The sequence below is a fragment of the Mesitornis unicolor genome, unplaced genomic scaffold (assembly GCF_000695765.1).
Source record: "Mesitornis unicolor isolate BGI_N332 unplaced genomic scaffold, ASM69576v1 scaffold3447, whole genome shotgun sequence".
Taxonomy (NCBI): Eukaryota; Metazoa; Chordata; class Aves; order Mesitornithiformes; family Mesitornithidae; genus Mesitornis; species Mesitornis unicolor.
In genome coordinates this window covers 120134-133081 of record NW_010195551.1, presented here as the reverse complement: position 1 = coordinate 133081, position 12948 = coordinate 120134, and the positions used below count along the sequence as shown (strand labels likewise).

Here is a 12948-nt window from a genome sequence, read left to right as displayed (position 1 = left end):
GCTCATGGCCCTGGGGTGCCTCTGCGATGGATGCTCAGCCCATCATCTGTGGAAGAAGAGAAAAGGAGTGAGGAGGCAGCAAGAAGGAGGAGGGGGGAGTCAGCTGCCGTGAAGGGCATGGATTCCATGGGTGGGAGTGCAGGATGCTTCCAATAACCCCCCCCCAGCCTTGCCACTCTCCCCAGAGCCACTCACCTCCCAGCTCAAGAAGCCAGCATCCTGTTGCTCCTCAGCCTCAAGCCTCTCCGCCCCTCCCTAGAGCTGACGGATCCTGGCCCTGCTTTGTCGGTGAAGGCTGTGACCCGAGCCCAGACAGGAACCAAGCTGTCAGGGGCTCACAGGGAAGCGGGTGGGTGAGCAGATGCTGAGCACTGAGGCACGCTGGGCTTTGCTGTGCGTGGGGCTGGGCCGGAGGAGAACAAGAGCCGGCACAGCCTGGGGGGTGCCCCTGCAGAGGGGGGAATAACGGGGGGAGCAGCTGGGCCCCTCCCAGGGGATGAGCTCCTGTGCTGGCCAGCTCGGGGAGGGCTCTGCGGCCGGAAGGGCCAGACCATAATCTCTCTCTCTTGCTGCTGGTGAGGGCATGAGAGAGGTCAGCATGACTCACGAGCAGGCGGAGGGGGGACAGCCTCCCACCCACTCCCAGCCAGGATGGCCCCTGCTGCCAGCACCCATGGCTCAAGGCAGAGGTGCTCACACTCACGACTGTGCCGACCCGTCCCGTCCTGCTCCGTCAGGGACCCCCATCCCCAAACTGTTTGCAGGCATAGCCCTGGGACAGAGCTGCAGGCTCTCTGTGGAGCTCTGAGGGCCTTTTTCCCATGAATCATGCTGCTCCACACTAAACCATCTGTGCTGACTGTGCTGCCACTGGGTCTTTTTCCAGTTCCTCCATTTCCCTCTATTGTTCGGTGCAGGCTTCCTTCCTGCTGCCTGCACGCTCCCACGCATCCCCTGCCCCCTCCCGCGGGAGCTGCGTCCTGACCTGATGAGGGGCAACTGGGCCAGGTTCCCCACTGTGCGAGCCCCCACGCCCCTGCACAGGCATCTGCCTGCTCTGTGCTGCTGCCTGCGCAGGGAAGGGTTGCATGTGTGGCATGGGGAAGTGTGGGCATATTGGTGGTGCTGGTGGTGCTCCAACCAGGCACGTGTTGGGGGATGCTGTCAGCAAGCACGCGTGAACAGGGAGGGGTCTCTGCTCACATGTATGATTGTGTGGGGTGTGTGTGCGTGGGCAAGGGGCTCACCATGGGGTGTGTAGCCGTGCACTGGAGTGCATTAAGAAGGGAAAGTCAGGGCAGGAGCTGGCAGAGAAGTTGGGAGAGGGGGGTGTGGGAAGCAGGGCAAAGGGACACTGTGGCTGGAAGGCTGCCTGTTGATGTAGGATCTACAGAAAGGGCAGGGCAGGGAGGTGTAGAGGGTGATGTCCTGCTGGGGCTGGGTGTCTGCCACTGGGTTAAAGGGCTCTACCCACTTCTGCTCAGCAGCCTGGTGCAGAAATGGGGCAATTTCCCCCTTTCTTGTGCCTGTATCACCCCCAGGGATCTGTGGCCAGCTCTGCCCACTGCCTGCCCTGCCTGAGGCTTCAGCGGGCAGCCTCCTGCAAGGGCCCAGCTTCTGAGATCTCCCCATGCCCGAGCAGTGGGCACCAGAGCCATGCCGGTTGCTGGGCTGTGGTGTGGCTCTTTGGGGCTTTCCAGCTGTGCCTGCAGGCAGTAGCGCTTTATGGGGAGGTGGACACCATCCCTGTCCCTGCAAACTCATGCAGATCAGCCAGCGCAGTGGGCTGGCAGTGGGATGGGCTGCACCAAGCCAGTCCATTTCCTACTCCCCCATTCCCAAGTCTGTCCTGTCTGTGTGTCCCCTCAGGGTTCTCCCTCACCTCTTGTCCCGCAGTGCGGTCCGCAGCCTCCCAGGGCCAGCTCTGGCAGAGCAGCAGGATGGCAATGCTGCTGTGGGCTCCACAGCCGCCCCACTTCGGGCTCCAGGGTGATGCCAAGGCGTCCTTGCTGGGCACAGGGCTCAGCCTGCGGGCACGGGCAGGCAGCCCTGCAGGAACTGCTGCGGGAGTAGGCAAGGCTTCGCATCACCCAGCCCACGCCTCCCACTGCCGGTCCCTCCTCCAGACCAACCCTCTGGCCCCCATCCTTGTCCGACCCTCCCATCCTGCCCCTTCCCAGGCATGACCCTGCCCCGCGCTTGGCCCCCGGCCTGGCTGCCTGTGTCCTGCCCCTCGAACAGGCTCTGCCCTCTTTTAGGGGCTGTCCCTCAACCTCCTTGCTCACCTCATCATGCTCCTTCTCTCACCTTCCCAGAAAGGGTCCTGCATCCCACCATGAGCCCTCAGACTAGCACTGCCATGGGGGGACCAGGCTGCCCTGAGACCTACAGCCCGAGGCTGTGCTGCTGAGGAAGAGCTTTGAAGTTCCTGGGTGCATTCGGCTCTATCTGCTGTTTCTGCCTGTGACTAGAGGCAACAGGAGATATTCACTATATCCACCATAGTCCAGGAATGGGCAGGGTGCAGGTTCTGGGAAGGTGCAGTCAAATCAGAGTAAACAGGCTAACACATTCTTGTCGATGAGGGGTCTTGGGAGGACTGGTTGAGTGAAATGTTGGGAACCCAAAACCCACTTCTGTGCTGCAGAGATGCTGGAGATGCAGCACCTCATCCTGCTGCTGCTGCCAAGGAGGATGTGGAGTGAGGTATGGGGCCGGAAGTCAATGAGGTCTGGAGTGGTAGGGGGACGTGAGGAAGGTTTCTGTCCTGCAAGGTGCCTGTACTTTCATGACTGGCTGACCCAGCTGCCTTTAATGCAACGCTTTTCGCAAGAGCCCCAGTGAGGCTGGCAGTTAGTCCAGCTCTGCTGTTACCCAATCTTGCACATGGAGGATGTCCGAGGTTGATATCTCACCGCACCCTGCAGCCCTTCTCTGCTCCTAATGACAGGCTCCCTGCCCTGTGAGCATCCAGCTCCCTGGGGACCCACTTTCTACAACTCACGCTGGTCCTCCCCTACCCCAAGAATGCCCCAAAAAGCCATTGCAGAGGGCTGGGAGCAGCTGGAGCCCCTGGTGTGGAAGGGCCACTCTGTAGATGTCTCTGTGTGTGCAGCTAGGTGTGGAAAGGCAGCTTCTCCTTATCACAGGCTGCCTTTTGCAAAGCAGAAGCAGAACTCAACACAAGCCCAGTATGGTTTTTGCCTTCCTCCCCCTTCCTTGTCAGCTGCTCCAGTGAGCGGTGACACATCCCTGGGGCTGGGGACAGTGGACCTTTAGACCATCCTGTAGGTGGGGCCCGGAGATAAGGGACATGGGCATCCTCAAGATGTGTAGGGACCTGTACCGTGGATTCTGCCATCCCACTGGACTCTTGCTTCTGTTTCTTATAAGAAGCTATTTGACTAAATATAAGTACTACCACTCATGGAAAGGTTGAAGGTTGCTGCGGTCTGCAGTGTGAATGGCTGGAGGGGCAGAGCGAAGGATGGTGGTAGCATCAGTGGCAGTCAGCATGCTGTTGTTTCCATTCCTGCCATGCTGGAGGCATTAGCACCAGTGAAGCACACTCCTGTGTGGAGCCAGATCCTGGCTTTCCTCTGTCTGGCACCCTGCAGCATCTCTATAGACCTCTCAGAATGTGCTGCCAGCAGCGATGCTCCTCCTTGCATGTCAGGAGGACAGAGATGGGCTGCTGGGGAGGGAAATTTTGCCGAAGAGCAGAAGGGACATCACAGAACATCTCCAGAGTGGCAAGTCACAGTCCCATCTAGTGGTTTGGCCTGACCAAAAGCAGGCCCCTGCCCCCACAACCCACATCCTGATGACTGCTGACAGGACGGTTTGGAACAGAAAACCTTTTCTCTGGCCTCCTTCTCCCTTAACAGTCACCTAAGTGCCAGGATTGGGGCTCAGTTTCTCTGGCAGGAGGGAAATCCTGCTCAAGTACCTCTGCTGAGCCTTAGCACCCTGTTCCCAACAGGGGCTGCCCCTTCTCAGAACCCAACCAGGAGGATAGCTTGATCTGGGGCATTCCCAGCCATGGGACCACCCTGGAGCTGGATGGCTGGCATGTAGCTGTGTTGGAAGGGAGCAGGGCACAGCAGAGCACCAGGGCACTGGCAAGGCACAGGCAGCCATGACGTGTGTGCCACAGCAGGCTTGTTTCCTGAGGGCGTCCTATTGGCCCACTTTCTATAGTGCAGGTTTCAAAGCATCCTCTTGATCTCTTTGGTGTCTGACAACCTGCTGATGCAACCTATATGTAGACGGTAGCCTTCTTGGGACGAGGCAGAGAGCCCTGTTTTGTCTATAGGTTCTCACAGCAGGAAGGTCTTGCCTGCTCCCTGGAGGAGGCAGATGGGCAGGATCTGAAAACACCTCTCAGGCTAGGGGATTGGGCTTTGTGAAGATGCTGACAAGGGCTGGAGGAAGTGAAGATCAAAGGGAAGGTTGGATCCTTCCAACACATTGGCCTGTGTGGTCCTTCTTTCTGGGCAGCACCCATGATGACACTGCCCCTCAAGGTCTATGTGTCCAGCTCATCCATCCATCCATCCAACCATCTATCCATCCATCCATCCAACCATCCATCCCTAGCCATCAACTTTTGCTGCACCCTGGGGCAGCCTTTGCTCTATCTTAAGCCCTACCCATGCTGCATTGTGCTGGGAAAAGCGTGCAGTGGTTGTGGTAGCATCACTTGGCAGCAGGACAGGGTGAGGGACACTCAGGGCTTGTACCTAGAGGGTAAATGCCATGTTGGTTAGCTGGAATTGCGATGTTGGGTCTGAGCCCAGAGGGTTTACTGGGACATGGCAGAGTGCGGAGCCTCTGGGAGGGCTTGATGGAGGAGTGGGAAAGGGGAAGCTGGACCCTGTTGTGCTTGGAAACCTGCTAGATCTCTCCAAGAAAGAGCCCTGCTGAAGGCCAGGCCATGAGATAAGACAGGCTGCAGGGAGGCTCCCTGCTGGGTTCAGGGTCCCAGCATGGACGGTGGGGGTAAGAGCTGCCCAAGACCTATCCATGGGCTTAGGAGATGCAAAGCATGACATCCCAGGGATGGGGTCACATCCTCTTCCAGCTGGGGCATGTCTGACACTGGAGTCACCGGAGTGGTTTGCAGACCTGTGTGTGGGCAGGAGGGGTGGCCCACACCATGATCCCCCTGCCCCCCATCCATTGAAACGCTGGCTGACATCACTGCCTCCGGGCTAATCTCTCATCCAGCAGCAGCTTCCCGTTTCCTTTCCAATCTCTGCGCCGTGGGGCGACTCCTCTCCGCTTGGGACCAGGCAGGAAAAGCCATCCAGCTGGGCTCTTATGCGGACCCACAGCCCCCACATGTCTGGTCCTTGTCCCGCTGGGCCATGGGCCACCCACTCTCCCAGCATCCTGGTAAGGGCACCTGTTGGGACTCTAGTCCCCCCACACCCTGCCTGCCACCTCTCTTGCTCAGATGCTCAGGGACACAGGCGCATGGACCCCTTCCTGTTTGTGTCACAGGAAATCCAGGAGTGGCATGTCATTCAGTAAGAAATCACCACCCTGGAGGTCTCAGCACCCCACAGGGTCTTGGGCATCCCCCCTCCACAGTCCTATGGGTTTCACCCTGCTGAGGGTATTGTTGGGGGCCAGGAGCTCTGCCACCCCAGCAGCCCTTGTCCTCCCCATGCACCCTATGTCATCATTGTCCTGGCTGTTCCAGGCAGCACTTTGGGCTGAGATGCCGCTCACCCTGGCACAGCCTGGCCTGGGGCTGGCTGGGGAGTGGGGTCTCCCCTTCGACCTCTCAGTACTCAAGCAGCAGCTTTGCATGCTTACTTTGGACTGGTTAAAAATAACCCTGCAGCAAAGCTGCAGCTCAGCTGCTGCAGAGAAACATCCAGGGGATGAGAAGAGATGAAGCTGCTGCCCACAGCACCAACACTCTGCAGAGTGGTCTTTGCCCCAGCACCCAGCGAACCTGGAGTGCCAGTGGGCTCTGCCCCATCAGAAACACCCAGGGATGTTACTCCCCACTGCTCTGGCCATGGTACCCTGCTCAGGTCTGCCATGATTATTGCAAAATATTTTTGGGGCAATTTGGGGCTGGGATGTGTCTTTTAACAGATAAAAGCCACCCTGCTGAGGGTGCCTTCTGTCTGGTGACATGGTGGGAGCAATGTGGGGCAGGGAGGGACTGCTCCTCCTCACTATGTGCTGTGGGGCAGAAGCCTGCACATCTCCTGCCTTTGGGTTTTCTGCATTTTCCCTGCAAAAGCAGCTTCTCCTCCCTGCTCTTCTTATGTGGTCAGCCCAGCTGCAAACTGTGGGAGTCAGCTGCCCCCATGGCCAGGACCTCCTCTCCCCTCCCCAGCACTCTCTGCAATGAGATACACACATGTGGTGTCCCCGTGGAGCAGTGCAGGGGACATACATGACCTAACAGAGTGGCTAAAAGGGGACAAGTGAGCATTCACACCCTGGATGCTGGGGTGGGTGTCCAGATGGGCTAGGGAGGGGAACTGCAAGGTGTGGGTGGAGCAAGCACAGGGCAGGAGCACTCACAGCTTGGGCTGGAACCACAGGGGATTGGGGTGGTACCACAGGGGATCAGGGTGACCAGGGAGCATGAAGGTCAGAGGGACCCCAAAAACCACAGTGGCAGGTGGCTCTGGGTGGCTGCAAGCCTTGGGTGCTGTCAGAGGTTGTCTCCCATCCCTGGCTGGGCAGAGCTCTGGCTCTGAGAGGGGCTGCCACATGCTGGTCATGTCCCCTATGTCTTTACCTTGTCAGGACAGGTCCAGAGCTGAGCACTCCAGCACCGTCAGCTGTAACAGCCCTGTTTGCATTGAGATCAAGCTCACACCCACCTGGGGCAGGAGCCCAGCAGTCACAGGCAGCTGCTGAGTGTGGGGGCGAAAGGGTAGATGGAAAATCCAGCATTTGTCAGCATATTCCCCCAGTGGTGTCTGTCTAGACTAACTTCCCGTTGTCCTATGAAAGCTACACAGAGCCCACGCATGCTCGCCTGCACATGCGTGGGTGTGAGGAGCCCAGCATTGACCACTCCTTCCCCACTGCTGGAATGAATAGCTGTTCTGCTGAGATCCAGGCTCCCTGGGACTGCACGGCTGGACTGGTCCTTCCGTCTGACCCAGGATCTGGTGCCTGGACAGCCCTGGGGCGGGCTGGGTGCCAGCATCCTCACTGTCTCATGCCAGCCCAAAGCTCTCTCGCGCACACGTCAACCCCTTTATTGTTGTGCCAGAAACCACAGCAGTGACAAACACCGAGAGAGTGGGGACAGACGCTGCCCAAGACCCCACTCCCAGGTGCTCTGCCAAGCACCAGCTGGGGAAGGGGCCCCCAGAGCCAGCCGGGTTTCAGCAAGCCTGTGGAGGTGAGCCTGATGCCCAGGAAAGGACCAAGGAGGGCTTCCTGAGATGGGGGCATCATACAAAGCCTGGTGGGGGTGGTTGGTGGGCTGGAGTGGCTCCAGCCTGAATTGTGGGGCTGGTTTAGCCAGACCTTGGACCAGAGAGAGTCAGTCCAAGCCCTGTGCTGCTGCAAAGCCTGGGCAGGACTCCCATAGACTCACCACTTCTGGACCTTTGAGGGACACCCCTAGAAAGTCTTACGGTGGCAAAAGGATATCCTGGTAGCAGGAAAGCTTGTACCCACCCCATGAAGCACAATTTTCCCTCTCTTGCCCTGGTCAGCCTCTCCTTGGGGCACCTGCTTCCACAGCCAGCTCTCCCTCTTGTGTGGGGACATCTCCATGGGCCATCATGGGTGCAAGGAGTACCAGGGTGCCTGTCCTCCCTCTTTTCAGGACCCATGCTGCAGATTCCCATGGGACAGTACCCTGCTACTTGGGTAGGGGGGTCTATGATTGACTATGACTACTGGGGGCCAAATTCCTGCCCGTGCCCCTTGGCTGACAAGCTGCAGCCTTGAGGGAATGCCCCCATGAGAGGGCTGGGGTAAGGGCTCAGGCCTCATGGTCACTGGTGCTCAGGTGGTCCTCGGACAGCCCCGTCTCATCGATGTTCTCCAGTGAGTCGGCGTGCTGCACTGAAAGCTCGGCCAGGCTGACACTGGGTAGTGTGTTCTGCTCTGGGTACACCCAGGGCTTGTATCCAGGGTCGTGCTTGCGTTTCCACTCCGGGTACTTCAGCCCAGCCTTGTAGATCTTCTTCATCGCCTGTGGGCAGAGCAGGTCCAACCTGTCATGATGCCTCAAGTCCCCAGTGAGGATGGAGCCACCCCGGAGTGTGGACACAGCTCCCAGCTCCCCCATTGCTTGCTTTTTGGGGGTGCTGGGAGGGGATGAGTGTCTGACTTGGACCACATAGCCCCAGCATCATGCCCAGTGTGTGCTCTGTGAGCCCTGGGTCACCCAGCACCCATCCTGCCCCTGCCTAGAAGCCTGTTTTGGGGCAGCTCATCCCCGATGCCCACACATCCCACCATTGATCATGCATCCTGCTTACCTTTGGTGCCACGAACTGGGAGACGCGGTTCACCACCCACTTCGGCAGAGACCCTGCAAGAGCCCACAGCCCCATCACTCACTCAGTCTGGGCCAGCCCCAGAAGAGGCACCAGGAGCCTGCATCTCCCCACGCCAGACTGAGTGCCCCAGGGTTGACGGCACATGCCCCATGCTGTGCCCTGGAAGGGGATCCCCTTCTTCCCTGGGTAGTCTCCACTTCCCAGTGCCTTTTGAACCTCTGGGTGGTGGAGACCCACAATGAGTGAGGTCTGGGGGCACAAAGAAACCCATTCCCAAAGAGACATGCTGCACCCTCCCCTCCCGCTGGTACTCACCACGGGGGTCCACCTGGGTGAGATAATAGAGGACACAGGCACCAGCCCCATTTGCTTTGATCAGATAGCCTGTCTGCAGGGACACGGCCCTCACGAAATCCTTCCGGGGTGGATATTTCTGCAGAGAGATGCCATGCACCTCATTTCCTGCCCAAATCACTGCCCATCCCTGCCTGTGCCTGCTGGCCCATAGGTCAGCATCCCTGCCAGGGCTGGAGCCGGCTGGGGACTCACCGGATGCTTGACGCTGTAGTTGATGATCATGTAGTCATTGCCCAAAGGCAGCCAGGAGCGCAGGGTGACAAAATCCCGGTTCTTCAGGGGGCTTGGGCATTTCCCTGTAGATAGACCCCATTACCTGTTGCCCCCACAACCTCACACCCACCCGTGGGTCTGTCAGGAGGGGGGCCCTGGGTTTCCCCAGGGGTTGCTCACAGGAGTAGTATCCCACATCAGCGTTAACTGTCAGGCGTCCGATGTCGTAGGTCTCGATCATGTTCGAGTCCCATTTCTTGCGGTAGTGGGTGTCGTGCAGCACATCGTAGAGCGTCTCAGCAGGGACGTCCTTGCAGGAGATGCGGGTCTGCAGGAAGTCAGGCAGTTGGGCAGAGGGACAGCACCCACCTTCAGAGCACAGAGCTGTGCACATCTAGGGATGAGGGCTTTAGACTGATTCTGTGTGGAGTGCTGTGTCTCTGTGCTGCTATAAAGACACAAGGGTATGCTCTGCACACGTAATGCAGGACATGTCTCTGTGTTTCCTTCCAGATAGCCCAGACAGAGCCACCAGCCCCACTGCTACAAAGGCAGGAGGGCAACGGGGGCACAAGGATCCTCTACTCTCAAATGGGGTTGCCTGGTGGTCCAGGCTCTGGTGCCTGGGTACTCCAAGTCCAGCACTGTCCGCTCACCCCATATACCTGCAGAGCAAGCAAAGGGAAGCTCCTGCCCTGGCACAATGCTCTCAGGTGTGGGGTCTGGTCCAGGGAGGTTGAAGGGGCCCCGGCTGTAACCGGAGCTGTGGAGCTGCCCGACTGCACTGAGAAGTGCATTATTGATGAAGCTGGCCACCCTGCTTCTCTCAATGTCGAGAGGAAGGAGATGTCATCTGCTCCTCATTAGAAGCCTTGCATCTTTGATGAGGTGTTCAGCAGTGCCATGTAATGGGAGATGGCCCTCTGGACGTGGCAGGTCCCATCAATCTCGGGCAAGCTTTCCCTGATGGCCTGGGTGATGTTTTCTATGAGACATGCTGGATGTGTGCCCAGGACAGGCTTGGAGATGTGCTGTACTCCCTGGGGCGCCATGGAGGACAGTGTGGAAGCACCCAGCCCCCTCCTCCTGCTCCCCCTCCCAGGCCACCCCCACTCAGCTGGGTCTGGAGATGCTGCTGTTGTGGGGTGAAGGATGCCTCCAACCAGAGGCAAAGCTCATGGGCTTCTTGTGCTCCTGGAAGCCCTTATCACAGCAGGACCATTGCAGCTTTGAACCTCCAGAATCCTCCACTGAAGCCTGTCCACACCCACCTCCAGCTACAGATGAAGAGAGGCTGTACCACAGCCACACCAGGTGCAGCAGGAGGTCAGCTGGGATGGGGAAACCAGAAAGCCCCAAAACAGGCCATTCACAGTGAATTCAGATGGAAAAAAACCCCAAAGTTCATTATCCACTTTTCCAGGCCAAATCTCACCAACCTGGTGACAAGGAGACTGTGGAAAACCCTGTCAAAGGCTTCATTAAAGTCAAGGTACGTAGCTTTCATTGTTCTTCCAGTCCCCACACAGCCAGTCCTTTCATTGCAGGAGGCAACAAGGCTGATCAAGCATGATTTGCCCTTGGTAGGTCCCTGCTGCTCTTCCCACTGCCCTTGCCCTTCAGGACACGGTTTCCTGGAGGATGTTCTCCATCACCTTCCCAGGGGCAGAGGTGACAGAGCAGCCCATAGAGCCCTGGAGCATCCTTCTTGCCCTTCTGGAAGATGGATCTGATATTTTCCTCTTCCCAGTTATCAGTGACCTTCTGCAGTCACTGGAACTTTTCAAAGAGACAATAACTGCCCCCTCAGCACCCTCAGGTGTGTCCTGCCTGGTCCTGTGGGCTTGTGCATGCTGAGCTGGCTTAAGTAATCCCTGATCCTAGCCCAGAAGATCTTCCCCAGCTCATGACAGCAAGACAGCGTATATGGCAGCTGCACCTCTGCAGAAAGCACTGCTCCTCCTCCACCTCACCTTGACCCTGAAGGGCCTCCATCCATGGCAGCACTGAGATCACCATGTGTCCAGCTCCTCCTGGTGTTTCCCCAGCTGTATGTGCTGGTGTGCAGGCACCCGAGACAGGCTGCTGGTTATTCTGTGCTTAGGAAAGCGGTGTAAGAGCCTCCTCCAGTGTACTGCACCCCAGGCACCTTCTCACTATCTCCCCACACGTCCTCTACTCGTCAGGTTGTAGTAACCCTTCCTTGATGCCTTTGGTTGAAAATCCTCCTTACCAGGTCAGCCAGCCTGTTGGTAAGATGCTCTGACCCTGCTTGCTCAGATGGATCCTATCCCTTCCCAGAGGCCCTGAAAAGCCAGAAAAGCCAAAGCCCTGCCTGGGACACCAGCCAGTGACCCACAGGATGCTCCCACACAAAGCTTACCCCAAGATGGGGCTCCCATGCCCCTAGCACCTTGTAACCTCTTGATGTACTCAAGGTCACCTGGCAGTGTCACTGATGCCATGTGGATGAGCAGCAAGGAGTTACAGCCTGAGAGATGGTTGAGTCTTGCTAGTCCCCCTGCAGCATTTCATATCTGGCCCCTGGCAAGCTGCAAACCTCCTGAGATAGCACATAGGGGCTCTTAAACTCTCAGGGATGCTCAGCCAGTGCAGGATGTGAGGTGCTGCACCGCAGGATGGTGTGAGCTGGGGAGAGACACCAGGGAGGCATCCCCCAGTCTGTCTCACAGCCGGGGGCTCCTGACAAGGCCATCTCCATAACGTAATTGATCCTGGGGCCTTCCTGCCCTTGTCCGCATCAAGGGCAGCCGCAACGTGAGCCCACATGCGTGGATCTTCCCGCTCTGCGGCGGGCATCCCGGCAGGTTGAGAGGGCAAAGCCATTGGGGCAGGCAGGGAGAACCTGCAGGGCAGCTGCCAGCTGGGGAAGCACCGGTGGGGGATGAACCACTCCAGCCCCCGTATTTGGGGCAGAAACACCCCCAGGCAGGCTGGACCAGGCCACTGTGCACCCTCAGGATGGGCCAGCACCCCAGGGACCCTCAGGAGCAGGTGGTGCAGGGAAAAGCTGGTGATCCTGCAGCCGCAGGCGTCTGCTTACCTTGATTTTCTGCACGGTGCAGCTTTCTTCCTGGCCCTGACTCCACACAGTCACACCAGCCTTGTTATACCGACAGTGCCAGCCCTCCAGGCTCTCGCACTGATCCCTGAAGGAGCTGAAGTCAGAGTCATCCGGGATATAAACCATCTCCCCTCCTCTGGACATGGGTCTGAGCTGCCGGCCCCAGGATGCGGGCACCGGCTGCAGCCAGGCTCCTTCTGCCTCACCTCCCAGGAAACCCAGCTCTGCCCTTGAGCTCTGCCTTGCTGGGTGCCTGCTGCAGCTCACATCATCCTTCAGGCTCCGAGTCCGTGCCCCTGGAGTGGGCACCAGGCACCTCGGGATGGGCAGAGACCTCCAGCCACCCCGGCCACGCTGCGCAGTGCAGAGCAGAGGGGAGAAAGGTTCCTTCCCTGTGGTTGCTATCGCAGCTGCTGGGAGCTCAGATGTCTTCTCTGGCTGGCTAACCAGGATCACATTTCTCTCCGACTGGCTGGCAGCTCCTCTATTATTCAGCAGGTAGCAGCGCGCAGGTGGCTCGGCTTTCAGGGCAGAGTTGGCCCCTGGCTCCCCGAGCCCCCCGTCCCTGTCAGCCTTGCTCTCCCCTTGCCTGCACGCTGGCAATCTCTGTGCCTGACTTTGCAGCACCAGCTCGCTGTCAGGATCAGCTGATCACCCGCCAGAAGCAGCGGCCAGGCCTCCCAGCAGCGTGGTGGGAGCTATGGGCTTCAGCGTCAGCAGGATGAAGGCCAGTGCAGGTCCTGGCATGCCTGAGATGGGGCCACGGTCCAGTGAAGTGGAAGTTATGGGCTTCAG

The 12948-nt window shown here is 58.5% G+C and overlaps 1 protein-coding gene across 1 annotated transcript; it reads right to left on the bottom strand.

Annotated features, from left to right (window-relative positions):
* Positions 1-7975: 7975 nt before the first annotated feature.
* STARD10 (StAR-related lipid transfer (START) domain containing 10) lies at positions 7976-12297 on the bottom strand. The gene is made up of 6 exons (XM_010188150.1): positions 12133-12297; positions 9249-9396; positions 9048-9151; positions 8814-8931; positions 8478-8530; positions 7976-8188 (listed from the first exon to the last, which is right to left on the bottom strand). Exons 1-6 carry the CDS (start codon positions 12295-12297, stop codon positions 7976-7978), a joined length of 801 nt encoding a protein of 266 aa, XP_010186452.1.
* Positions 12298-12948: the final 651 nt, after the last annotated feature.